Raw genomic sequence first — 24,980 nt, 5'->3', positions numbered from 1 at the left:
GACCAGCTCAGCCGACACGCCGAAGAAGGCGGCGAAGAAGCGCAAGCATGGCGACGTGGAGAAAGGAACGCCCAGTCAGGAGGAGGCTGCTTCGACTTCCATCAAGAAGTCCAAGAAGGCTCGCGTCGATGAATCCAGCAAGAAAATGGTTGAGCCATCATCCACCAAAGCGGTCAAGCAGACTCCAATCACGGCCCCAGTTGTCCCCTCGTTGAGCAGCGCCAAGCTTGCCAAACCCGCAGCTTCGGTTGAACAAACTCAGCCCGCTCCGGTCAAGAAGTCAAAGGGCAAAGAGAAGTCGAAGCAGAAGGATTCCACGCCCGCAGTGAAGGCCAGCGACCCGAAAAAGCCGGCCAAGGTAACGCCCGTTCTGCCTCCCGCTATCCCCGGCGTGAAGAGTCCTTAGGCAGGCTCGTCACCCCAAAATGCAATCCAGGATGACATCAAACCCTCAGACCCCTTCGCCGATTACCAGTCCATGTCGGAGCGCCGCAAGGCAATCGAGGCCAGTCTGGCCTCGACGCCCACCACCCCAACACGGACCCGGATCCCGTCGTTGACTCCGGTGCCGATTCCCGGCTTGTCTATGCCCCGCCAGGTGACTCCCTCGCGCCCCTGGAGTCTGCAACCCCCCGTCATCCATAACACCCCGGTTCAGATTGACCGCTCCCCGTCGGTCTCATCCCAGCCTCTCAAAGGGATCCTGAAGACGCCGGACCGCGAGAAATACAGCAACGAGAAGGCGGCCCGTTCGGATAGCCACCACAGGCGCAACAGCAAGAAGCGATCCCCAAAGATTGCCTTCGCGAAGGGCACGAAGCATGGATCTGGCTCTTATTAACCCGTTACCTGCCTCCCTCGGATGAGGTGACACGAGATTTGCCCGCAACACCGGGACATGTTCGGGCCATTTTGTTTCTCGTTCGTTTTTCTTCTCTCGCTCAGGGACACCGGTGAGAATTTTTCTATCCGATCTTGCGCAGCCCGCCTGGGGTTTCTGACTGCGCTCGCATCACCGTGCCGTATAGGGCATTGTGGCAGACCTCAGCATCGTCTTGCTCACCTAGGTTTGCTTGTCAATGTAATCAGCTGTGTACGACTACTTTGGGCGTTTTAGGAGGCAATCCGCTTGCTGGAAGGGACTGGGCAGTCTGGGCGTCTTCCAGTGCGGTGCATTTGGGCCAACTTGAACTGGAGGGTATTCCGTCTTCATTCCCTGGAGCCTGGTTTATGGTAGCTCTTGGACCGAGGCCATTAGGGTCCCGCCTAGCCAGCCTTGCGTGTCCAAATGAACCGGATGTCGATCCCTTGTCGTTCTCTGCTCGTTTCCGGACTGTGCTGCCAAGATGCGTGGTATATATACAGGCGGCGCTACATACCTTGGGTTGCAGCGTCCCTGTGTCAGTCTTCCTGCCTGTGACTTTGCATCCGTCCGCTGGACGACACACATCTCCGGCTCCAGTCTGACCCCAACGTCTTTTCGACATGCAGCCCATTTGCGGAGCCTGAAGTAAACTAACCGTCGCCCCGACAAGAGCCAAGCCTTCCCACAAGCGAGAAAGCTTCACTACCGCAGGTAGTTAGTTAGTAATTAGTTAGGTAGTGTAGTTTACCAGCCGGTTGTGGTCGTCCAGACCCCTCTCCACCATCCGCGGTCCCACGTGTCGCGACGGCTGGACGGCCGCTGCGGCAGGTGAGCCACTCACCGCCGACCGCGCCTCGCCGATCCTAGTTTAAACAATAAAAATGAAAACAGAAAATGGGGAGCAAGGGTGATGCCGAGTTCGTTTGGAGGTGTGGCCAAGGTGAGTTGGATAATTTATAATGAAACCCAACCCGTACTTGGCTTTCGTCTCGGCGCCTGGTCTCCGTCATTTCTCCTCACAACCGTCTCCCCCGGGTCGTCATGACCATCATCTGCCACGATCCCACCGCCACTGCTATCAGCGACAAGGCACGACACGATGCGGTGCGAGACGAGCCCGAGATGAGCGAGCTTGACGACACGACATTGATTCACGACCGTCATCGTTTGCAATGAAAGAACGAGGAACACGCCCCGCGTCTGTACAATATCTATTATTAAGTCTTTTATCGACATCCGTTTCGTTCGAAGCGCCCAGCCCCGGGAACGCACACACAAGGTGAACAGTATCCCAGGGCCAGGCCGAGGGGGGGAAGCCTCCCGAGATCAGGATGTGATCCCGCAGCTTCTTCCGCCCACGGCAACCACCCCGGGCCCATGGCACGGAAAACCCAGGTGTGGTCCATCTTCGTTTCTTCCTATTTCCCTCCTCTTCCCTGCGGCGCTTCTTTCCAAGCAAGCGCCGCCCGCTCCTTCTCGGCCTTGTTGTTTGTCCTTATATCTCGTTCCCACCACCACCACGGCAGCGGCTGGTAGCGGCACGATTAAGTCGTCCCGGCCCAGTCCCGTCCCGATCCCACCGCATTATCATTACTACCCGTTGTTCGCCCCGTCGGCTCACAATCCATCCTGCCTCATCCGCTTTTCCGCTCCTCACTTCCGTTTCCCAGACCCCAACCAACGGTATGGTAGCTGAGAAACGACGCGGGGTGGAAGAAGAGGGGGGGGTGGAAGGGCGAGTCAAAACGGGGGGATGAAATAAAAAGCAACGAGGAAGAGGAATATTAAGAATAAAAAAGCAACAAGGCTGACCTTCCCCAGCCAACAGGATCCCCAAAACACCCCTTCCGTCCATCCACCCAGCCGCAACCGATGCGGATGCACCAGCACTTCACGCCCCTTCCTTTGCGCCGTCACCGCCACGCCGCGCACTCCGTTGTCATGCCATGCCAAGCCAAGCCATGCAAAAAGAAGAATGCCCAGAAAAAGAGTAGGGTACAATAAACGACGACGGCATGTGTCTCCTTCCATGTGTATGTGAGGGTATGTGTGTGTAACGACCGTGAAGCGCGCCATGTTCTAAAGCGAGAGGGGGTATATTCGAACCACAGAAAACCGTCTTTCATTTAATTGGAGAAAAAAGGGGAGGAGAAGGAGGAATTAACCCAGTTCCGAATCGTCGATCCGCAGGCCCGCCGCCCGACCAACCCGATCCCCAGATAAGAATGGGAGCATTGCTCTGCCACTAGCGGCAGACACGCCGGCCAAGGAATCCGAGGAGAATGTGAGAAGGCCGTGAGGGGGGGATCCGGGATAGGTTGAATTAACCTGCGTGTCCCAGACATCACCAGGCGAACAGGAATCAGGGACGGCGGCGGAGAAGGGCTGAAAGGCTACCTCGCGACGTACACGTCGGTCGAATCGCCTTCCTTGGGCAACCTAACCTTGCTCCAGACGTCGTAATGGTCGTCGTTCGGAGTGGTCGGGCTTAGGATTCCCGGCGTGCTGCTGCTGCTCCCGCAGAGGGTGTCACCGCGGCTGATCGAATCGAAGCTCGAGCTGCTGCCCAGCGTCCACTCATCGCTGTCGCTCGACCCCGGCCGCTGGAGCAGGCCCAAGCCGTAGCCGTTGCCGAGTCCCGACTCCTCGTCAAACGACCTTGGCCGGTCGCCGAATTCGACGTACTCGTACTCCCAGCGGGTCGTCTTGTCGAGCTGCGGGCGCGGTAGGAACTTGGTGCGGGCTATGTAGTAGGCGACGGCGGCGAAGATGGCGCCACCGACGAGGTCGATCGCATAGTGGTGGTTGAGGTACATGGTCGACCAGGAGATCCAGACAGCGTAGAAGATGAAGAAGGGGCGGAAGCGCGGGAAGCAGTACTGCATAAAAAGAGCCTCGAGGATAGCATCGGCCGCATGCAGGCTTGGAAAGGCGCCGAAGGGCAGCGGGGCGGTCGTGAAGCTCGTCGTATACATGTCGACGCCGAGCAGCTCGTCCACGCGGCGCAGGCCGGCGGGGGATCCTTCCATGCCGTAATGCGCCGGCTCGAGCCCGTGCAGCTTCTCGTACCATGGTGGCGTGCAGGGAAAGATGAGCTGGATTGTGACGCCCAGCATCGACATGTAGCCGAAGGCGCGGGCGAAGACGGGGGTGGTGCCGGGTGCGGCGAAGAGGAACATGAAGGCGGAGCAGATGGCGGGAAGCGCAAAGTGGCCGAGGCCGTAGGGCACCCAAGCGAGAATGTCGAGGATCGCGTGCGTGTGGGCGGAGAGGATATTTGAGAGATTCGCACCATACATGACGTTCTCCAATGCAGGAAGCACTTTGACCCAAATGTGTGGCCGGTATTCAGGAGCGATGAATCTGCGCAGGTCTCTCCGTCAGCAAATTACGCGATTCCCCCTTTCGGCCTGCCGAGCCCGCGCCTCTCAGACTCTGTTCCGGAACGCCCGGAAAGCCGCAATTCACCTGCAGCAACAGAGAAACACTTACCGGCTTGAGAAAAAATACAGCAGATACGTCCATATTGGCAAGGACGGTAGGAAAAACTGCTGTGTGATGGGCATGAGGAGCACGAGCCCGAGCACGACCAGGACGCCCGTCTTGAGGAGCGGCGCGGACGGCAAGATAGCCAGCGAGAAGACGATATACCCAAATAAAACCAGGTATTGCAAATCCCAGAGACTCCATCTCCTTGTGCGCAGCGCGCTCAGCGACCTGCGCACGTCGAACGAGGTCTGCAGCCTCGTGACGTCGTCGGCCTGGGCCTGGCTCTTCGACGAGCCGTGCGGTCGCAGGCGTAGGCGCAGTTTCCGGACCGGCCGAAACTTGTGCGGTATCGGATTGAGCTGGGCGAGTGTACCAGGCCATCTGAGGGGCAGCAGCTTCGGCTTCATGGCCGTGGCCTGGGCGAGCATCGCCGGGAACTCCTGAACGGCGTCCATGGGCGGCGATGGAAAGGCCAGAGAACAAGAGCGGCTTGATGGAATGGTCGTTTTAAGCGCAGCCGAGAGCCCGAACACCGTCCGACGGAACGCGACACGTCCGCGGTTCCGTGGCGGAGGTGAAGCGGGAAATGGCGGCGGCGGAGGAGGATTGGTGAAGGAGGGAAGGATGGGAATCGAGGAACTCGCAGGTCGGCGTTCGCTACCGTCGCACCATAGGCATACTGTAGTCTTGAGGCTAGGAGGAGCTAGGCACTGTTCTCGTTGACCAGCTTGGTACCGGGATGCGAAAAGGGGGGGAAAAAAATTAAGACGGCTGCTGGAGTCTCGAAAACCGTTTTGTTTTGTCAAATGCTAGACAAGAGTACCGGGATCCGTGAAATGAGATGGGATGGACGATACTGTCCAGCGTTGGCGGTCAACGGGATTGGCGGCGAACGGCGGAATTGACAGTGGATGTGTGGTCCAGGAGTGGGCGGGTAACTTTCGTGGGTAACGCTGGCTTTTGCTAACGGCGGAAATTAACGTTATGACGGTGGGTGGGCGCATGCTCCCCTGTCCGACTGCATACGTGCTCATATTTCACGGGAACAAGAGTGGCTGACTGGCGAAGCAAACAAATGCCAAGACCCACCGTTTGGGGCAAGGGTGAAGGGCTGTGGATACGCGGAAAACACAATTGCCCGACACCCCTAGTCAGCTGGAACAAGGTTCCTTAAATAAGGCAGCTCCCCACGTAGAAGTGGGCCCATCAAAGAATTCTCTACCAAAATTACAGAGGCTGCTGTCTCGATTTCGGTCCGCTCCGCCTCATGTTCGAGGTCTTAAGTCACGTACGCACTCTTATTGACTACATATGCGGATTCCGTGGCTTGGTAATTTACGGAGCTACAACGCTGGCATCGGGGAGAAGCCAAGAGGAAAACGGTGGCACGCGACAATTTTAAACCCGAGCCCCGGTGGCTGGGCGCTAGCGCCAGAAATTGAGATCTGACAATTTCACTTGAGGGAAAACGGAACACCCCACATTGTGGACACTTCCGGCGTGGATGCTTCGAGCCCTGCAGTCGCGTGATGGGGCCGCAGTATGGCTCCCGCAAAAAGATTTCAGTGTCCATCTTGGCTTAGGAGAGAGAGGTATGCCTTGCCACCACAGGGAGCCAGTGGCTGCGATTGGTATGGGTACCTAACTGCAAGGTGCCGAAGCTGCGACTTTGTGCAATTTTCAACGTGACGTGCTGAGTGAGATCTGTTGGAATCCGGTCGTGCCGTTCCTGGTGGATTTCACGACGACCCAACATCCAAGTACCGACAACGTTAGTCCCACCGTTTCTTAGCCAAGCCCAGCAGGGTTGAGCGTGCAGGGGAAGGGCGGCCGTGCTCAAAACGGCGCGCAAGCCCCCCTTAGTGCAGCCAATCCCCCGACCTTCCAGGTCGCAGCGCCCAATAGTTGGGTTTCACCTAGCCGATCCGTGCTATCCGAAAAGCTTGGGCTCGCATCCCTCGCACCGCGGTCTGAGTGGACGCAGCCAGCAGCAACCGCGGCGTGAGTTCGAAGTTGGCGCCTCCTGCAGCATCCAACCGCCGCTGCCGCACGTCATGCCGCCTTCAGAGCGAGAGCGAGGGCATCCTGTGCAACCTCCCACAGCCTGCGAGGAACCGGACCTGGCGTCGGCTTGGACAGGAACTAGAGGACGGATACTCCGGCTCGAAGTGTTCCAAGGTTGCTTGTCCTGAGTAATCCCATACCTACATAGCGTGAGCAGTTTTCGACGTCGCCTCTGCTGCGCCAGTTGGCTCCTCCACCTAACTTGCAACGCGCCAGCGCTTCGAACCTCGCTGTGGCAGTCAGCGTATTGTTCGTCTTTCACTGCTTGGTCCTTTGTAATCAACGTCATGTGGTCAGGACATCAAATCTGGGGAAGGCTCTCTGCTGGGTTTCCGACGACGATCCGGCTGCAAGCGAATGATCAGCGGATACCCTAATTATGAGGTACTGTGTACACTCGCAAACCGCAGGAGGGATTGGGAAAATGGAAGCTTCAAAAGTTACTGGACGAAGCATACAGGAGACAACTCCGTATACCGCAATACTAGTGGACATGCACAGTCGGCAGCCGTCCGTCGTCGCCGATTCATGTCGCGTGCAATCCCGAGGAACCCAACCGTGAACTGAGGAGGTGATCCCGGCCCCTTGCTCGCATCACGCGTGCCGCTTACCAGCTTGCCCAAGTTCGGTAAGAACCGCTTACGTGCATCACATGTCAGTTCATGTCAGTACGGAAGAACGCGTGCACTGAATGGACAACGTCCAGAACGCCAGCTATCGTCGGCTGATCACGGAGACGACTTGACGACTCGACGAGGGCACGGGGAAGTTCTACTCGTCAACAAGTTTCCACGTGTTGGAAGCTTCCAGCCAAAGGTTTGTCCAGGTCCTTTCCGGAATCGACTTCTATTTTCGTGTGACTTCGCCATTTCTCATCTCAGCCACTCCTACGTAAGCCCATGGCTTTCTCCGTTGATTCACGTTTTCTTCCCGTTTTCGCCCATGTGGCCGCTCTCCCTCTTTTTATTTCTCCTTGAATAATGTTACGGAGAGGATCGATTCCGGAGTGACAACCACGCTCGAGTCGCAATGTTGACCTATGTCAAGGCAATGCCAACTACCTTGACATAGGACCAAAACTAACACAGCACTGCGTCGAAGGCAGCCGTTACCTCTAGTTAGCGCTAAACGGTTCGTCAGATGGTGCTGCCCAATCACTAACAACAACCAACAAACTGCACTCGCTGGCTGTCAGGACCGTCTGCGAACTTGTGTTTTGGGGTTTGCCCAGTCTCCTCCCAAAAATAGGTAACTAAGGTTATAGTATGTGTTGTATTCTCGGCAATTACCGAGAGTTTAGGTGTCAAATTCTTCGCTCTGTTTTTCCCAGAAAGACCAGAAGCATCGTATAACGTGAGTGACGATGACAATTTCCCGCGCGCCGGGCCCGGGCCGCACTTGTCTTCACTTGTGGTCCTGAGGCTTCCAAGTTCATCTCCGAGGAGTTAAGGCCCTCCCTGACTGCATGCCTGCAAGCCTTACCCGGGGCCAGCAGGCATCCATGGTCGGTCCTCGGGGTTTGATTCGGGCCACCCGGACCACGCCCGAACCCCGGTGGCTGCCGCCCGCTACGCCCCATCCGGTTAGCAACGCTCGCCCTTACCACGGAACTTTGATTACGCACTAGGCCGCCTGCTTTGACAGAGTATCGCGAACGGAGGTAGGTAGGGATACGCCGTCGGGGGGAGCACCATCCACGCTCGTCTAACCAGCGCCGACGAGGTCGTGCCGCCCAGTCGATGCTGGGTGCCAAAGCGAAGGCATGCCTGTGACAGCTGTAGCCGATAACTCGGAGGGAGTATGCACCATCCTCGACGACCTGTCAACAGTTCCTTCCTCTCAACCCGAAGACGACAAAAGCTGCGGCAGATGACTAGAACAGCGATACGCTGCACCATGGTGCTTGGTACCCGAAATGGAGAGGAAATCAGATCAGCAGACCATCATCGCGAAGCTCGTCTGAGAGGCGGCCTCGATCCCGATATCAACCAAGAACCACAGCACACTATACAGAAGAGCGCGTCACGGTCATGAGCGCACACGACAGCCACAGTCCATCCATCGCCTTTCATAACTAGATCGCGAGCTGTAGTTGCCTCCTGTACGGGGATGGTAAGCTGCATAGGGCGAACCCCAGCCCTCGTCATCTCCCTTCAAGCCCAACTGTTCCACTCCACTACGACCATCTCTGCCTATCAACTGAGAAGGACTGGACAAACTTCACCCGTCCGCACGGACAACTTGGAATTTCTCGTGTGTCTGTCGGTAAATACCTGTAGGTAGGTACGTAGGTATCTGCCCTGCGCCTGTTGCACCGCTCTACCCCCAGCGTCTTGCCAATGGGCAAGTAGGGAGTAGGAGGGGGGGGCTAGATAGGCAGGTAGGTAGGCTCAGGCCTGTCATGAGCAGGGAGAGCAGAGCAGGTAAAGAAAAAGAGTAGGAACAGGGCAAAAGCAGAAGTACATAGGGGACAGAAAGGCCCAGGCTTCCCTCCGAAACGCTCCCAACTCCCACGGTGCATTCTCCCATTCACCCCTTGTCCCTTCCCTTCTCTTCCCTTCCCCATACCCAACAGCTGAAGACCGAGGAGTTTAATCTAGATACCTAGGCAAAGCGGGCATCATCGGCAGCAGCAGCAGCGCTCACAGCGCCCGCTCCCCGCTCCCCGCTCACCGGCGGCTCCCCACCCCGCTCCACAGCCCTCTGCTTGTCTCGATGACGCGATTCGCCTCGTTCCCCGGCCGCAGGCTCGCCGGCACGGCATGCGCCGGCGGCAGGTGGTGGCCTTGCTGCGCCTGTGTTGGCTCCTGGTGCTGTGGTTGAGGCTGTTGTTGTTGCTGTGGTGGTTGCTGCGGATGTGCTTGTTGGTGTGCAGCACCGGTAGCGGAGTGAGGAGGGGGTGGCTGAAGCGGGGCATCGTTCATGCTGATGTCGCCATCCCCTTCCTGTGTCGTGTAGCCGCTGTCTTGGAACTGGCTCTGTTGCTGCGGCTGGGCGCCGACCCCGACCGAGATGCCGCTGTCGTCATGGCGAGGCTGCGGGGGTTGGGCGTTGTCGCTGTGGGATGGCGGCGGGTTGTGGCTCTGATTTTGGTTCTGGCCTGGGTTCGGGTTCGGGTTCAGCGGGATATTCCGCGCGGGTTCTCTGCTGCGCTCGCCGTTCATGAAGCCGCCGGCCTGGCCCTCGCGCAGCTTGTTGATGGCGCGGACGGTGTCGATGGCGGCGTGCAGGGTGCGGCGCGCGTTGAAGTTCTTCTTGACCGTGGGCAGCAGGTTCTGGCCCCTGTCCGCGCCCTCGCCGGCGCCCACGCGCGCCCAGCTGGCCACGAAGGGGTGCTGCAGCGCCTCGTGCGCCGTCATGCGCTTGGACGCGTCGATGGTCAGGCAGCGACGGATGAAGTCCTTGGCGTTGTCTGACACGCCGCGCAAATATTCCAGCGGCGTGAAGCTGTAGTCGGCGTTGAGGATGGCCTGCATCTCTTCGAAGTCCGAGTCGCGGTCGAACGGTGTGTAGCCGCACAGGAGGAAGTACGTGATGACGCCAAGCGCCCACAGGTCGACGGGCTTGCCGTGGCCGGTCTTCTTAAAGATCTCGGGTGCCATGTAGCCCGGCGTGCCGCAGGTGGTGGTCAGCACGTGGAACTTCTCCTCGTCCATGATGCGGCTGAGGCCGAAGTCGGCGATGAGGAGGTCTGCGTTGTCCTCCGGGGTGCGGAACAGCAGGTTCTCGGGCTTCAGGTCGCGATGGACGATGCCGTGGTCGTGCAGATAGGCGACGGCGGAGAGGACGGCTCGGATCAGATCGGCGGCATCGGACTCGTAGTAGGACCCCTTGCGGCAGATGCGGTCAAACAATTCGCCGCCAAGGGCGAGGTCCGTGACCAGGTACAGGTTGTTCATGGTCTCGAAGTAGTCGACGAGGGTCAGGATGTTTTGGTGGCCCATAGACACCTTTTTTAGGACCGCAATTTCGTTCCGCACCTGCGCCGAAGCTTAGGTTCAGATGTCTGCTCTGTCCCGATTCAAGAAAGTAGATAGAGAGGGTCAATATACCATATGCTCACGACCGGCCATCAGGCGCTTGTTGATCACCTTGGCGGCGTAGTACCGCCCCGTGTCGATGTGGATGCACTCCTTCACGACCGAGTACGACCCCGCACCGAGCACCTTGCCCACCTTGTACCTACAAGGTTGGATTTGGGGCTGCGGCGGGCTGCCGCCTGGTTGGGGAGCGCTCATGGTGTTGAGAAGACGTGCCGCCTGGGCTCGACAGGGAACGGATGGCAGGCGGCGATGGCACCGGTGCCGCTAGCTTGGGTGCGCGCTTGATCGGCCGCACCGTCGGAAAGCGCAAGGGCGAGATTTCTACGCAGGAGCGCCTCGAGGTGCTCGTCCCGTATTCCCTAAGGTGTATTCCGCAGCCTGGGCGGTAAGTCGCGGATCAGACCAACTCCCTCGTCGCTGGAAGTCCCGGAAAGAGGCCCGGGAGCGCCTTACTCACAGACACGAGCGGCCTCGCGGGTGCAGCATGCCGTACTTGATCAGTGTTAGGTAAGAAGTGTCAGTATGTTCGAAATAGTGGGGTAATCCGGTCTGAGCTTCTGCTTATCATCCACCAGGGATTGGGAATCGGCTGATCCGTCGTGGTTCAACGCTGCCAGGTCATGCAAACGACAGGAGAAAAACACTATCAGAACTATCCAAATCTCAGCGGCAGCAGCAGAGACATGAAGGAGGCACCTCAGCCTCCTCCAAAACCTTCGGATTGCAAGATTTTCTCTTGCTTGCAGCTGTCGCATCAGCCGCACACCGATTTGTAACGTGAACCTTCCAGTCAAGTGGGACTGCGCAAAGGCCCTTGCACTTGAGTTGCCCCTCGTTTTCGCAGCGCAGCGAATCACCGCTCGCTGATCAGGCACAGGGACCTCGTTCCAGCCCCGCTCCCGGTAGGTCCGCATCACTTACACAACACTGTACCTTCCACAGGACGGTTGACTCGTTCGTGATACGGTCAACCACCACCTCACTTAAGCATGGCGGCGTTCACGGTTTCATCTCAGTAGGATAGGTACCGGGAAAGTCCCGACCTACAGGCTTGGGTATCTTGTTTACCAATAGATCCTCTGCACAGTGAAAAAGGTCCTAGACGATCCTAACCAGTCCCTATGTACAGTACACATCCTCTATCGCACACACCCTCAGCCCCAGGAACGCCCACGTTCACCTCCGCTTATCGCTGCGCTTCGCCTTCTTAGACTTTGAATGCTCCCTGTCACCTATCCCTTCGCCGTCCTGTCCAACCGCGTCCTCTGCCTTGCGCTTCGCCTTCGACTTGACGCTCACGAGCGGGTTAGCCTTCCCGCTCTTGGCCGCCTGCCTGACTCGCTTCTCCGCGTCTTCCCAGTCCGCATCGTCGCCCTCGATCTCGTACCTAACAACAACAACACAAACAAGGTCAGTGGTCTGCGTTTGTAAGATCGGGCGGGCGATATGGGGAAGAGTCTTACTGGTCCAGCGGGAGCGAGTCGATCAGCTCCCTCTGCTTCGCCCGCAACTCGCTCAGCGCCTCGTCGCCTCCCTCTTCGAGCTCGTCCTCGAGCCGGGTCTCCAGCGGCACGTATTTCTCGTCGACCACCTCGTCGTCGTGCACCCCCGCCGCGTTCTCGCGGCTCACGCCAACCTTGTTGGGATCCGGCATGTCGGCGGCGATGGCCCCCGTGACGAGCGAAGCAAAGTGGGATGTGATCTTGCGCAAGATCTTGATGAACATGGCTAAGACCTGCGACGTTTGCACCGACAGCTCTTCCGAGACGGCGTCGACCTCCTTCCGCTGAAGGCCAATGGCCAGCAGGATCGCCTGCTGCACGGGGGTCAGCTTGATGCTCGACCGTAGCCGGCCGGTGAAGTACAGCTGTGCGATGGTCGGGATGAGGTCCAGGACGACGTGGTAATCGAGGAGCCCGTTGGCATACGACTCAAGCCGCTTGTGATCGAATGGCGTCAGCAGCGCGTCCAGGTCAGCCTTGCTAAGCTCCGCCGGCTCGGTCGAGGGGTCGAGCTGAGCACCCTGGCTGGCCGACGAGTGGATGGCCAACGCGAGAACGGGCGGGAAGTGGCGGAAATTGTACGACAGAAGGGACAGGAAGCGGCGGTGGAAGTCTTTGGCGAAAGCGCCAAGCCAGCTCGGGTCGTTTCCGTCCTGGAGCGGCCGTATCATCACGCACGTATGTTCGCCCGTCAGGTCGTTCGCGGTTTGTCTCTGCCGTCTTCATCAGTATGGAACTACGCCGCCATGGCTCCGACAGTACAGAAACTTACCAAGTAGACTGGAGCAAACGAGGCCCGCATCCAGAACTTGTGCAGCGGTTGTGTCAAGCCGTAGCTGACACCCACGTAATCGAGCTTCTCCGGGCGACGCTCCGCCAGCTTGGCAAAAAGCGGCGGCAGCTCGCTCATGTCGCGGACCTTGATGTCGTCAAACAGGCTGGCCTTCGCCAGTTCTTCGTCTGTTACCCTAGGAGCGGACCGCGGCACCATGCTGCTGGCTCCATCCTCCGACAGGTCCGCGAACTTGCCCTCGTAGTACTCGACAAGGAGCTGAAGCGCTTTGGAACCGTAGCCCATGGACATGTAGTCCGGATTCGTGGCGATCCGGACCACGCGCGCCCCCGAAAGCGACGCAAACTCGTCGTCCTGGAACTGTTGGCTGACCAGCCACGGGATCAGGTCGCCCGCGGGCTGCCGGCCTCTGCTCAAGCTGTTGAGGATGCTCTGCTTGCTGATCTTGCCCTCCAATGACACCTGGATCACACACAGCGGCTCAGGCAGGCGCCCTTCGGCAATCGGGCCGGTGAGGACAAAGAGCTCGTGTGCCGGTGCATCGCTCATAAGCTGCAGGTCGTTCGGCGAGTTCTTGTAATGGCTGGCCACGTAGAGCGCGACCAATTGCTGCAGGAACTTTTCCGACACGGGGTGGAACGAGAAGAGGGTGTCGCGATTCACGTGCAGCAGCTCGCACTGCGACGGATCTGGGCAGCCCTGCATGTTGAGCTTGGACTTGGGCAGTGTCGCGTCTAGGCAGAGCAACATATTGAGCCACTTCTCCACCTTGTCCCCCTGAGCATAACGGATAGGCTCCGAGAGAGTGATCTCCTTGAGCGACCTGCCCCCCACCGCGCTGGACTCTTTGACCGCCTTCCCGCTCGACCGGTCCACCTCGACCGCACCGCCCCCGTTGGGTTTGGCGCCCGCACTGGACTGCTCTCTCAGCTGCTTGATCAGCTTCAAAGAAAGCGACCGGCCCGTGCCTTCATAGCCGCTGACGGTGGAAGCCATGAACACCAGATACGGGCCCATGAGCTTCTTGACAAGGGGCAGAGGGATGGCAGCTGCTTCATCGATGACCACCAACTCGGCCTGTCCCAGAACATGGCTGTCCTGCGGTCGAATGTATTGGATTGTCTGTCGGTGGTTCCTGTGGACGTTCACTCGCACGATGGCTTTGTTGAAATCAGGATTGGTGGATTGGATGATGGAGTAGTCGGCGTGGTCTTTGTAGTCGAGCGCATCGAAGCCCTTGAACACAAACTGGAAGAGCGTCTTCAAGTTTTCGGGCGACGGCGAGGTGATGAAGATGTTGCTATACCCATAAGCGATCGCAGCCGCAATGGCGACACCCATGGCTGCTGATTTGCCTCGACCACGCGCTGCGGTCAGCGTGACGGTGTTGCGGAGCGTCTTCTCGGCGATCGCGTCCACAAACGTGAGCAAGGCCTTCGCTTGGTCTGTCGTGCGCGCCAACTTGACAAGAGATCCAAGTGGCTGGGTGTCCTGGAGCGAATCTTTTATCTTCTCCAACTCCTGCGCTGCCGCGCTCGCCGGCTCGTCCTCGTCGGGCGGCGGCAGCGGCTTCACCCCCTTGCCGCCCGATATGGGCAGGACGTTGAGCTCGTCATCTATGACAAGACATGATTCGCAGCTGCCAAGAGACAGGATGAAGCGCTCGTTGAACCTCGCAACAACGTCGTCGTGGGCCTCGGTTCGATAGCGCGAGTGGACGTCCATCGTCAGGGTGTAGAGCTGCTTCAGACTGTTCATGCCCTTCAGCAGGAGCAGGACTAGGCCCCCACCTTCGACCGTCTCGATGGTTCGCGCAAGAATGTTGGGGGTGATGGCCTCGAAGTCTTGGAGGATACACTGCCCGGTCTTGTCAGCCTAGCCTGCCCTGTGGTCCTGCAACAGCGCTCCGGCCCAAACTCACCATGCCGTAGGTGTTACCCAGGATCTTGTCGGTCTCCTTGTAGTAGACATAGCGGATGTCGTGGAGCGACAAGAAGAGCTCGAAGGGGTCTTCGGAGTTGGGCTCGCGGATGCCGCGCTTGATCTCCTTCTTGATCTTGGCCTCGCGCTTCTTGCGGTGGCTGGTGAAGCCGAGGAGCTTGCTTTTGTAGGCCCAGAGCACCGACTTGTTGTGTTTTACGTCCATGCTGGACATGATGTAGTAGAGGTGCACAATGGCATCCTTGGAGCGGTCGCCGACCACGACGAAGAAGCTGCGCTTCTTCTCCTGGAGGCCATTGCGGATGAGCGTCGGAATACGCGAGTCTCTATGGTGGGATGATGAAGTCAGCACGGGAGTCGGGAGTGAGGAGTCGGCGTTGGAGGATTAACCACCAGGGACAGCAATGGCAGTATCTGGCTTTGGGGTGGGCTGGCTTACACTGTCTTTTGTGTCGTCATTGTCGCGGCGGCGGATAGATCTGTATCCAGCCTACGAACGCTCACAGCAGTGGAGGGGCCCGAGAACCTGGTGTCAGAAGCTCCGGAATTATTTTTATTTTGCCGGGCGGTGAATGCACCTATCTAGTGTAGGTACCTTACTGCACCCCACCAGGCTCACCGCTCGGCGCTTTCAGCAGGGATTTGAACCTTAGCAGAGAAGTGGGTCAAGTGCTGGAATCTCTCCGTACGGAATACGGAATACGCAGCAACGTTCTCCGTATGTAGTGTGACTTAGGTCGTTCTCTCTCTCTTCATTCACCAAAGCCCCTCCGGGAAGCCTTTTTGGAGCCGTGCAGTTTCTTTGACTTCACTCGTGCCTCGTTGGCGCTCTTCCTTCTATTGCATGTTTGATGTAGTTAGACCAACTATTGTGTATGGAATACCTTGGTAGGTACCTGGGCAGGTACGCTTGGTGCAATGCCATGCAACCGATGCAGCATGGGTCTTGACTCACAGCGCTTCAAATTTATTGGCCTTTTCTGGACTGCTCTCCCCGGGCACTGTTGCGCGATACAGGCGCTCGATCTCTTCGAACAGCTTCTGGCGGTTTTCATCGGCATTTGCACTGCGGCTTCGCTGGGTCTGGGCCTGGATTGTGAGGCAGTCATGCCGCTTGGAGTAGTATTTCGACTCCCGAATGCCGGCATGTAGCAACCGGGGAAGCACACTCAAGAGCTCGGTCACAGGCCATGTGGTGGTTGCCTTGGTTTCGGTCCTGGCCATCCAACGTCAATACCGCGATTGGATCCTATCAATTGGATCCTATCGGATCGCATCTCCACGAGTGCCTGTGCTTGAGAAACGGGAAACGGAGTCGTGGCACACACTTGTTCACATGCTGGCCTCCAGGACCGCTAGATCTTGAGAACGACGTGCTGCCCTTGGGCAGGCTGCTGACTTGGAACGACTGGCGCCACTTCCTCGCTTCGGCCAGCTGCTCCTGATCGAAGGAAGCATCAAAGGCCTGGTGTCTCACCGACCGCTGGAGAGATGGAAGCGGCCATGCGGCCAGCGTCCAACCGCTCCTCAGACCCAGCCGCGGCCGGAGGACACGGGGATACAACATGCTGCATGGAGACTGACTCCTGGATCAAATCACCTCGGTTGTGTCCGGCAGAGGTTGTGATGCAGAATCTGCCGAAGCAGAGAACTGCGCGAACTAATTCCGATTCGGAAGCTAGGCCATGTGCAGTGGGCCTTCCGCTCGGGCCCACACCTTGGCTCGATTGAAGAGCAGAGGGTGGAGCAATGAGAATTGAGCCGTTGAGAATTTTCTCTTCGGCTGATGATGAGCAGCCTTGCATCTCCGCATTGCTCGTGACTTGTGTGGGCACTTTCATGATGAGATCGGTCAACGAAGACTTCTACTCTTCTCCCTCACTGCCAGATCCAGCCGTGTGCCCTGTCTGCATCAAGAAGCCAACGCGCTAATTGAAGTTTAGCGCTTGCATCGCTGTTCCGGCCAGATAATCGCCTGCTTTCCCTCTTTCCATTCCCTCTTCCTTGCCCCTCTTCCAGCCGGCGGTCGCAAAATCGGTATCGCGACACACCAAACCTCCGACCCTCCTCACCGACCCATCGTTGTCACGCCACATCTTGTGCACTCGCCCCGCATTCAATGTGAAGGTCCGCGCGCTGTGGTCTAATTCTCGCGTCTCCCGTGTCGCAGCTCGAAGAACTATCAGCCTTTTCTTTTTTTCCTGTGGAGCTCAACAGCACGTCACCGCGCTTGATGCCAGAGCCGCAGGAGCGATCACCCGAAGTCGTGGCTGCTGATCTAAGTCCCCTTTCTCCGATTCCGGTTTCCACCAAAAACACCATTCAGAACTCGGTAGTCCCCAGGCTGCAAAGCCAAGCAGCCTCTGCTGACGAGGCCGCCTCGACTGCCATCGTTCCCCCGCCATCACTTGCTCCTCGCCCGTTCGCAATGGATCCGAACCCGGAGACGGCCGAGATCTCCGACACCATAGTAGTTGGTGGAGATTACTCCGAGGAGTCTCACGACGAGAGCGACCAGAGCATTTATGGCGAGGGCGAAGAAGGGCAGGAGCAGGGACAGGAAGAAGTCGAACCAGATGCTGCCAACGATGACTATGCCAGAACCTTTGATTCACCCGCAGCGAATGAGCTTCAGAGTGAGGCTGAGGAGGCTCAGCCAGATGTATCAATGGCCTCAGAATCCATGACTAGCCCATCTGCGCCTGACCCCTTGACCGGCCAGTCCCCAGCTGCCGCTGCCCCATCGTCTGACCATCCGTCGCCTCCTCTCCCGCCGGCCTTGCCGCAGACCAACGGTTCAGCCCAGGCTCCCGGCACGGGCACTTCCGCCCCAGCGGAGCAGTCCCAGATTCCCGGAACTTCCCACTCGGAGCCTCCTCCCTCTTCTGCGCCGAACGCCAGCCCATCATCGTCATCACCGTCCAAGGCGCCTGCCACAGCCTTCGGCAGCGCGGCCCCCGAGGAGCAAGTCCCAGCCGCCTCCGCCCCCCAAGCAGCCTCGCCTACTGCGCCGGCGGGTCCGGCTCCTGAACCGGCAGATGAAGGTGATCTCGCTCCCGGAATTGATATCCAAAAGCTGGTAGACGACATCACTGCAAAGGCGACCGCCACAACCTCACCGCCCAGCGCGCCGGCACAGGCCGCCCCTGTTACCACACAAGCCGCTCCTGTTACCGCGCAAGCCGCTCCGGCTGCCCCGTTTGTCTCTCACCCTCCCTCACTGCCCCCTAAGCCTTCTCTTCCCAACCCACCCGCCAGTTTGCCCGCCATCCCTCAGTTCCGTTCCCGAGGCCCTCATGCTCCTGCAAGCCCGGCAGTGCCATTGAACATTGCCAGTCCCATCGCACAGCATGGCGCGTACGTTGCAAATGAGGGTATTTCATCCCTCCCCCCGCCGCCACCAGGGCCGTTCAGCGGCGGCCCGTCTCACCCCCATGCCCATCACATGCCCCTCAGCGGAGACGCAGTTTCGTCAAACTACCATGCCATGCCCATCAAACAACGATGGGAGCAGTTCCAGGCCGACGAGAAGCGGTACACATCCGAGGCGAGGTGGGAGAGATTCCCCGAGGGGTCCCGCATCTTCATCGGTGAGTCCATCACATTCATTAGTTCGCGGCCGTCGGCTGACAAAGTCGTTACGCAGGCAATCTGTCAAGCGAAAGGGTCTCGAAACGGGAAGTCTTTGACGTGTTCCATGTATTCGGCCGGCTAGCGCAGATCTCCCTGAAGAACGCCTATGGATTCGTGCAATACCACACCGTGGCTGAGGGCCAAGCTGCCATGCAGGGCGCTCAGGGAATCGAGCTTGGCGGGCGTAGAATACGTAGGTCCTCTTTCCGTCTACGGTTTGTGGCGGTTTGCGACCATGGTCTAACTGTCTGGCAGATCTCGAGATCTCGCGCGCCCAAAAGAAGAAGGATGAAAGAGACCGGTCTCCCGATCGCCGAGCCGCGCGGGATGTCCGCGGCGCAAATGGCCGGTACGACATGGGAGAGCACGGCCGGAGACGCGATGATTATCGGCCGGGGCGTTCCCCATCGCCACGCCGGAGTGACATCCGTGGTGGCCGCGACGGCCCGTATGCTAGAGACCGCGATTTCGGCGGCCCTCATGCGCGCCGGCGGTCCCGGTCGCCTGCGCGGTACGGCCGCTACGGTGACGAGTCGTACAGGCGCCGGAGCCCCAGCCCCCACCGTCGTGTCCCTTCTGAAAGCGACCGGTTTGATCTGCCGCGGCGGTTCGGGTCCGACGTCCCCGACGTTCAAATCCTCCTTCTCCAGGAGGTCTCGCGAGACTTTGTCGGCTGGGTCCAGGGAGCGTTCCATACCAGAGGCCTCAAGACCGACGTCATGTACCTCAACCCTCGGTTTCCCCGCGATACAGTAGTGCAGCGCCAAGTCGTCGAAGGCGTCCTTGCCATCGTCGACCTCGACTACACGGCACAATCGCAGGGCAAGATTCCCATCCAGGTCTTCATCCGGTCCGGGGGCAGCAGCGTCCGCTTCGAGCTCTACCAGGGCGTGGACCCGCCGGTGGCGGCAGAGCTCGTGATGAGGGAGAAATCCCAGCACGGCGTGCAGCTCGCCCAATCCCACCCGCCTTATGTGCCCAACGGCTACGGCCAGCAGCCGCGTTACCCGACAGAGGCTGCGCCAGCGGGCTATCCGTACCAGTACCCGCCACAGTCCGTTGCCCCTGCACAACCGCAGGCGGCACCTCCTCCGGCAGCTGACCTCGCAAGCGTGGTCGGCCAGCTCGACAACTCGGCTCTCCAGGCGCTCTTGGCATCTCTCCAGAACCCGCAGGCCAGCACCGCCGCCCATGCCCCCCATTCCGCGGTCCCACCCGCGAGCGCGCAACCGCAGGCTGCGCAGATCGACATGAACGCCCTCTTTGGCAACCTCCGGAGCGTAGCCGCCGCCGCGCCGCCGGCCCCGGTCCCGGGTGCTCCCGCGCCGGGCGTTCCCAGCTACGGAGCGGCGCCGCCGTACGCGCCGCCAGCTGCGCCGGCTGCGGCTGTTCCCGGCGGTGGGTACGGTGGCGGAGTGGATGCCGCGCACGTCCAGACGATTCTGGAGCAGCTGAATCGGCCGGCGTAGGAGAGCCACATTAGCTGGCCAGGCGGCCGATTTGGCGGATAAGAGCCGAGGGAGAGCGCTCTTGGCGCGCTGCTTGTTCTGTGTGATGCATTCTCGCGCCCCCACCCCGCATCTTTGTGGATGTCAGCAACCATATTTATTGATGTCTTTATGAACAACGAGGGCTTCGCCTTCTTCTAGTCGGTTGAGTTTATTTGACCGCATACAGCACACTTGCTGGCTTCGGAAAAAGTACAGGCCGGCGATTTGGGAAAGGGGACTCCTGTGTGGTGCTACCTGGCCAGGATGCTGAGTCAGGGAACGCTGGGCAGCAAGCAGCTTGGGAGGTTGATTTTGCAATCAGGAGATCATGGATTGGAGTTTGGCCAAGAGTGTGAAGTACAAACAAGCTGGCACAGGACTATCTGGTACATCCTGCAGTTCCATCTGGAGATAGCTACGGAAAGCATTGTGTTTTAGTCGGCAGCCCCCCGAGTCGTGGAAGACACGCTAGTCCAAGCTCCGCGAGAACGTCAGCATCCGATGCAAGGAGGTGAGGGAGTGTTTGCGTCGTGGCCCAGTCTGCCACCGCGGCGGCCCAAGGCGATATAGATATACTTCAGCCTGTGGAGCTGGAACAACAGGGTCAACATGCTATCCATTGACCAGCGAGTGCAGACGGGCTTCTCGTACGACGTGCTGACCAACGCCGGCATCCGCCTGGGTGAGGACTGCGCCGGACAGCACGGCCGTGGGCATGGCCACTGATTTTCAGCGACGGAGTGCTCAAGCTGGGGCGGCTGTCGTAGACGGCCAACGCGACGGAGCGGGCGGTCCACGCGCTGTGGCACTTTCTGCAGACCGGGCTGCTCGAGTTCATGCACTCTCAGCCGGACGACCACCGTGCCAGCCTGTGGACCGAGAGCTACGAGGGCCATGACCGCGCGGCCTTCCTCCGCTTCTTGCAGGAGCAGAACGCGAGGATGAGGGGCGCCTTCCTTGAGATCGCGGATGGACTCTATTGAGTCGTGAGTACAGAGGAGTGCTTCCCCTTGGGTGGGTGTATCGACAGACCAGCCAGGGCATACATGGTAGTACAGAACATAATACACAGCCATCACGCATTCCCCTACCCTTCAAAACGATCCCACTGGCTCTCTTCCGACAACAACAACCACAGCACGGCTTTCTGCCTTTCCTCCACCCCGAGCCTTCTTTCATCTGTCAGGTGCAACCACCTCCCCAGCGCGGTGCGCAGCTCCTCCTCGCTGCGTCCCAGCACATCAATTCCGCGATCGGCGCACGCCAGCCGCAGCTCCTCGGCCACCAGCGCCTCCGCCCCGCCGGCCTCCGCCAGCAACCCATCATCAACATTCAAGAAGTGCAACCGCTCATGGATTCTGGACCACAACCTCTTCTTGCGCGTCCACGATCTGACGGGCAGATCCAGAATCATGGCCAGCGCCTCCGGCGTCGCCCTCGCCGCTCCCACAACCTTGATGCGGGCGGCGCCCCCTTTCCCATCCTTCTTCTCCCCGGCGCGACCCTCACCCCCACTCCAACTCCTAGCAAAATCCTCACCCGCAGCCGCCCCGCCGGCGGCAACCAACCGCCTCGCGGCCCTGCGCCGCGCCTCCGCCTCGCGCAGGACCTTCTCGACCTGCGAGGGGATGCGGCAGGTGAACGGCACGACGCGCGGCAGGAACAGCACGGCGAAGGGCGTGAGCTCGCCGCAGACGAGCAGCATGAGGGCGAAGAGCGGCAGGCGGCGGGCGTCGTGCTGCCAGCGCCGGTACAGGAGGGAGAAGGCGCGCGTGTGCGGCTCCGGGCGCATAGCCGCGATGGAGGAGGACGACGGCGACGAGGAGAAGAAGAGCAGGCGCGTGTTGGTCAGGATGTGCGACAGGCCGGTCTTGTAGAAGACCATGTAGGCGATGCCGCGCGCGATGAGGTATTTGATGTTGGCGGCGCTGAAGAAGGACGTTGCTTCGCGCGGCCGGGCCGGGAGGTTGAGAGGGGGCGGGCGGGTGGTCGGTGGGGGGTTCGCGGCGGAGGGGTAGGGGGAGGGGGTTTGTTCTTGTTCAGGTTGTTGTGGTTGGGTTTCGGTTTTGGGTTGGATCGGAGGTTGAGGTTGAGGCTGAGATCGAGGTTGAGGTTCGGGCGAGGAGGAAGAGTAGCTTCGTTGTTGGGGGCAGCAGCGCAGGCGTGTCCGGGACAGCTGCGAAGAGCCGGATAGTATCAGGATTGGGGACAGCTGCGCAGCCAGCGCATGCCTCTTGGGCAGCGGGCGGGCATTGGCGCGGAGCGCGCCGCGCAGAATGAGGGCGTGGTGCCTCATTCCAGGATTGTGGTCGACTTTGCCCACTTCGAGTGTCGTTCAAAAATCAGAGCTTGGCCAGGCCAGATCGGCCCCAAATCGCGGCCCCAAATCGCGATGAGCGCTCAGGCGCGCCACAGCGTGCCGTCAACGCTAAAATGGTGGCTTGGCGTGTTGCAAGTTAAGGGTTCCCAGTGGAGACACAAAGCCACCAGACAGTTAACAAACATCACATAGCCAGTTGTACCTACCTATTAACCCTGGCCCCCCACGTTTGGACAGTCGGGTACCAAAGCCGCCTGCGAGAGACCGGACTTCAGCGTCAAGCTTCCAACACCAAGCAACGCAGAAGCTTCAGCTGGTCAGCTCAAGCGAGCTTACAGCCCACAACCCTCCGTGGCCAGCGACGGCATATACTTCCGTACTGGACGTGTTTCAGCTGGATGCCAGGGTGAGACGGCCGGCAAGCCAACGTTTTCCGCGGACCTGCAGGCTATCTCGAGCGCTTGCCGATAGCTCTGATAGCACCTCTGCCCTGAGAGGGAGCGCGTGGGGGTCTCGCGTCTGGCGTCGTCCGTACCTAGCTAGACGTTGTCGTCGACACTCAGGCCCGGAAAATTGGCTTCCCCTGGCCAGATCCCGGATCACGCATTCTGTACTTAGTATCCTGGCCCCATCCTGCCCCTGGAAAATCCCCGACGAGAGGCTGGTCGTGGTTGAGAGAAGGAGTGGCTTGGAGGTTGAGCCCGTGATATCGCAAGCCTTTCCCTTCCATACCAGTACCACTGTGCACCTACCCATGCCTTGAGTCTTCTGTCTCCTCGGGGCAGATGCTGATAAGAGCTCTCGGCCGCATTGCCTCCCTCCATCCCCCCAGGAACAAGCAAGTACCCCCTGCGACTGATAACTACTGTGTAAGTGCCAGGAGCTTCGAACTCGCGGCCTGGTCCCGCGGATACCAGCGAAGCCCCTTTTCCTGGGCAGCGCGCCGTGCTGCGACCTTGTTTGAAGCTCCGTCGCACCCGTCAGGGGGCCCGGGGGTGGTTTGCGGGTGTCTGATAGGCGCCGGCACCTCGCGTGGCTGCTGTCTCCCGGATTATTGGACGCGACATGCTTTGGTGGCTCGAAGTTGGAAGAAACACACAAGGTACTGACAGAATCAGTTCGATGAAATACCCAGGGCAAACCCCTTAGCTATTGAACAATGGATTGCTTGACCAGTTCCAGTCATGATCGGCAAGTCCACGAGTCATTCCTTGATGCCCTCGGGAAGCTATGCACGGTAGCGTCGAGATCGGCCCTCGAACGGCGTTGGCGGCGCCCACGGACCCCGGGGTTATCCGGATCCAGAGCGCCGTCATCCTGGCGGTCTCCATTCTGTCACTGCTCGGGGCAGCCTGGATAATAGCCAGCTTTTTGGTAGGTAGCTTACTCTCACGTCCTTCGAACAGCACCTCGACTCACGTCCGTGACCATGTCACTCCGCAGGCGTTCTCCAACCTGCGTACCTTTCGCCACCATCTCATCCTCGGCCTGGCCATCAGCGATTGTGTCATGGCGCTCAACTTCCTCCTGTCGTCGTCCCTGAACGTCGGCGGGCGGTGGATCGGGGCGCCCGAGCAGGCCCGGTTCTGCACCTTCAACGGCTTCATGACCCAGGTCTTCGTCATCCAGACCGACTACTGGGTCCTGATCATCGCCGTCTGCACGTACTTTGTGCTCGCCGACCACAAGCGGAGCTCGTCGTGGGTTCAGGAGCATCAGCTCATCCTCTGGATTTTGCCGTGGCTGTTCTCGATCGCCTGGGCTGCCATCGGGCTCGGCGTGACCGGCTACGGCGACGTGGGCGGATGGTGTTGGTTCACTTCGGACCAGGTCCGGCTGCTGGTAATGATCTCCCTACTTCGTCCGTCCTAACCTGTGCTGTCTACTCCCCCCCGGAAGCCCCAGTCCGACGGTCACATCTAATCGGCATGGCGCACGCAGGTCAACTTTGTCCCGCGGTGTAGGTGCCTCCGTGTCTCGCATGAACCTCCAGGGTCCTGCGCCAAGGAAAAAGTGGCCATTGACAGACTCCAGGGACGATCATCGGGGCCATGTTCGTCATGTATGCGAGGCTGTACTTCATCCTATTCCGCGCCCACCGTCACATGGCATCGCTCGATGCGTCGGGGAGGCTCAGCGGCTCAGGCTCTCGCCAGCTCGAAACAGGCGGCACGACCAGCCAGCACGACAGGTCGGGCAACCCATCCAGGCACACCCGCAAGCTGAAGAAGGTGAGCGAACCGCAAGAGAGAAAAAAAAAATCCAAGATGTCTTTCCCCGCCTTGCTTCTGACACTCCCCTGATCGCACCAGCTCGCCCGGCTCATGCTCCTGTACCCCCTGGCCTACGCCGTAGTCTGGACGCTGCCGACGACCATCCGGATCTACCAGACCATCAGCGGCGAGCCGGCGCCGTGGCAGGTGCAGACGCTCGACAAGGCGTGCATCGTCGTGCAGGGCTGCGTCGACGCCGTCATCTACGGCGCCACCGAGAGCTCGCTCTCCAGCTGGCGCAACCTCCTCTTCCCGCGCAAGTTCCCGGCCGTGGCCGTGGACGGCACGCCGGCGCCGGCCTCCGCCCGGCCCGCCACCTACGGCGACGTGAGCAGCAACCCATTTTGCCACATGGCAAAGACGGCCCTCCCCTGTAGATGATGTGGCGGTGCTGACGAACCGGTGGCAGTTGGTGTCGAGGGCCTCGACGCGAGAGCCGACCCTGGCGACGAGCAGCACGAGCGCGGACTCGCTTGGGCTGCCGATCGGTGACCAGGTAATGGAGCTGGGCACTCTGGGCGGGGACGACGCGCCCGCGGCGGGCATACGGAAGACGGTGGAGGTGCA

General features: G+C 59.6%; 9 protein-coding genes across 9 annotated transcripts; 4 read left to right on the top strand and 5 right to left on the bottom strand.

Annotated features, from left to right (window-relative positions):
* Window positions 1-39: 39 nt before the first annotated feature.
* On the top strand, window positions 40-963 carry THITE_2117311 (uncharacterized protein). Its single transcript, XM_003654308.1, has 2 exons — window positions 40-358; window positions 456-963. The coding sequence occupies exon 2, from the start codon at window positions 479-481 to the stop codon at window positions 839-841; it is 363 nt and encodes a 120-aa protein (XP_003654356.1). The 5' UTR covers window positions 40-358; window positions 456-478; the 3' UTR covers window positions 842-963.
* Window positions 964-2,062: 1,099 nt separating this feature from the next.
* THITE_2170661 (uncharacterized protein) lies at window positions 2,063-2,854 on the top strand. Its single transcript, XM_003654307.1, is given in 2 exon segments — window positions 2,063-2,782; window positions 2,800-2,854. The coding sequence occupies 1 exon segment, from the start codon at window positions 2,243-2,245 to the stop codon at window positions 2,399-2,401; it is 159 nt and encodes a 52-aa protein (XP_003654355.1). The 5' UTR covers window positions 2,063-2,242; the 3' UTR covers window positions 2,402-2,782; window positions 2,800-2,854.
* A 135-nt stretch (window positions 2,855-2,989) lies between these two features.
* On the bottom strand, window positions 2,990-4,986 carry THITE_2117308 (uncharacterized protein). The gene is made up of 2 exons (XM_003654306.1): window positions 4,358-4,986; window positions 2,990-4,228 (listed from the first exon to the last, which is right to left on the bottom strand). The coding sequence occupies exons 1-2, from the start codon at window positions 4,807-4,809 to the stop codon at window positions 3,259-3,261; spliced, it is 1,422 nt and encodes a 473-aa protein (XP_003654354.1). The 5' UTR covers window positions 4,810-4,986; the 3' UTR covers window positions 2,990-3,258.
* Window positions 4,987-8,894: 3,908 nt separating this feature from the next.
* THITE_2117306 (uncharacterized protein) lies at window positions 8,895-10,810 on the bottom strand. Its single transcript, XM_003654305.1, has 2 exons — window positions 10,471-10,810; window positions 8,895-10,398 (listed from the first exon to the last, which is right to left on the bottom strand). The coding sequence occupies exons 1-2, from the start codon at window positions 10,654-10,656 to the stop codon at window positions 9,088-9,090; spliced, it is 1,497 nt and encodes a 498-aa protein (XP_003654353.1). The 5' UTR covers window positions 10,657-10,810; the 3' UTR covers window positions 8,895-9,087.
* A 751-nt stretch (window positions 10,811-11,561) lies between these two features.
* On the bottom strand, window positions 11,562-15,191 carry THITE_2117303 (uncharacterized protein). The gene is made up of 5 exons (XM_003654304.1): window positions 15,137-15,191; window positions 14,678-15,023; window positions 12,736-14,613; window positions 11,925-12,676; window positions 11,562-11,848 (listed from the first exon to the last, which is right to left on the bottom strand). Exons 1-5 carry the CDS (start codon window positions 15,154-15,156, stop codon window positions 11,638-11,640), a joined length of 3,207 nt encoding a protein of 1,068 aa, XP_003654352.1. The 5' UTR covers window positions 15,157-15,191; the 3' UTR covers window positions 11,562-11,637.
* A 1-nt stretch (window position 15,192) lies between these two features.
* On the bottom strand, window positions 15,193-16,389 carry THITE_2117298 (uncharacterized protein). Its single transcript, XM_003654303.1, has 3 exons — window positions 16,026-16,389; window positions 15,653-15,913; window positions 15,193-15,534 (listed from the first exon to the last, which is right to left on the bottom strand). The coding sequence occupies exons 1-3, from the start codon at window positions 16,262-16,264 to the stop codon at window positions 15,450-15,452; spliced, it is 585 nt and encodes a 194-aa protein (XP_003654351.1). The 5' UTR covers window positions 16,265-16,389; the 3' UTR covers window positions 15,193-15,449.
* A 345-nt stretch (window positions 16,390-16,734) lies between these two features.
* Window positions 16,735-19,942, top strand: THITE_2117295 (uncharacterized protein). Its single transcript, XM_003654302.1, has 3 exons — window positions 16,735-18,287; window positions 18,344-18,523; window positions 18,586-19,942. Exons 1-3 carry the CDS (start codon window positions 17,126-17,128, stop codon window positions 19,797-19,799), a joined length of 2,556 nt encoding a protein of 851 aa, XP_003654350.1. The 5' UTR covers window positions 16,735-17,125; the 3' UTR covers window positions 19,800-19,942.
* An 841-nt stretch (window positions 19,943-20,783) lies between these two features.
* THITE_2117293 (uncharacterized protein) lies at window positions 20,784-22,259 on the bottom strand. Its single transcript, XM_003654301.1, has one exon. The coding sequence runs from the start codon at window positions 22,114-22,116 to the stop codon at window positions 20,908-20,910; it is 1,209 nt and encodes a 402-aa protein (XP_003654349.1). The 5' UTR covers window positions 22,117-22,259; the 3' UTR covers window positions 20,784-20,907.
* A 1,111-nt stretch (window positions 22,260-23,370) lies between these two features.
* On the top strand, window positions 23,371-24,794 carry THITE_2051273 (uncharacterized protein; the record flags this gene model as incomplete). Its single annotated transcript, XM_003654300.1, has 5 exons — window positions 23,371-23,514; window positions 23,584-23,982; window positions 24,082-24,100; window positions 24,175-24,371; window positions 24,453-24,794. 5 exons carry the CDS (start codon window positions 23,371-23,373, stop codon window positions 24,792-24,794), a joined length of 1,101 nt encoding a protein of 366 aa, XP_003654348.1.
* Between the last annotated feature and the right edge of the window lie 186 nt (window positions 24,795-24,980).

The sequence above is a fragment of the Thermothielavioides terrestris genome, chromosome 3, assembly GCF_000226115.1.
Source record: "Thermothielavioides terrestris NRRL 8126 chromosome 3, complete sequence".
Classification (NCBI taxonomy): domain Eukaryota; kingdom Fungi; phylum Ascomycota; class Sordariomycetes; order Sordariales; family Chaetomiaceae; genus Thermothielavioides; species Thermothielavioides terrestris.
This window is presented reverse-complemented; position numbering and strand designations above follow the sequence as displayed.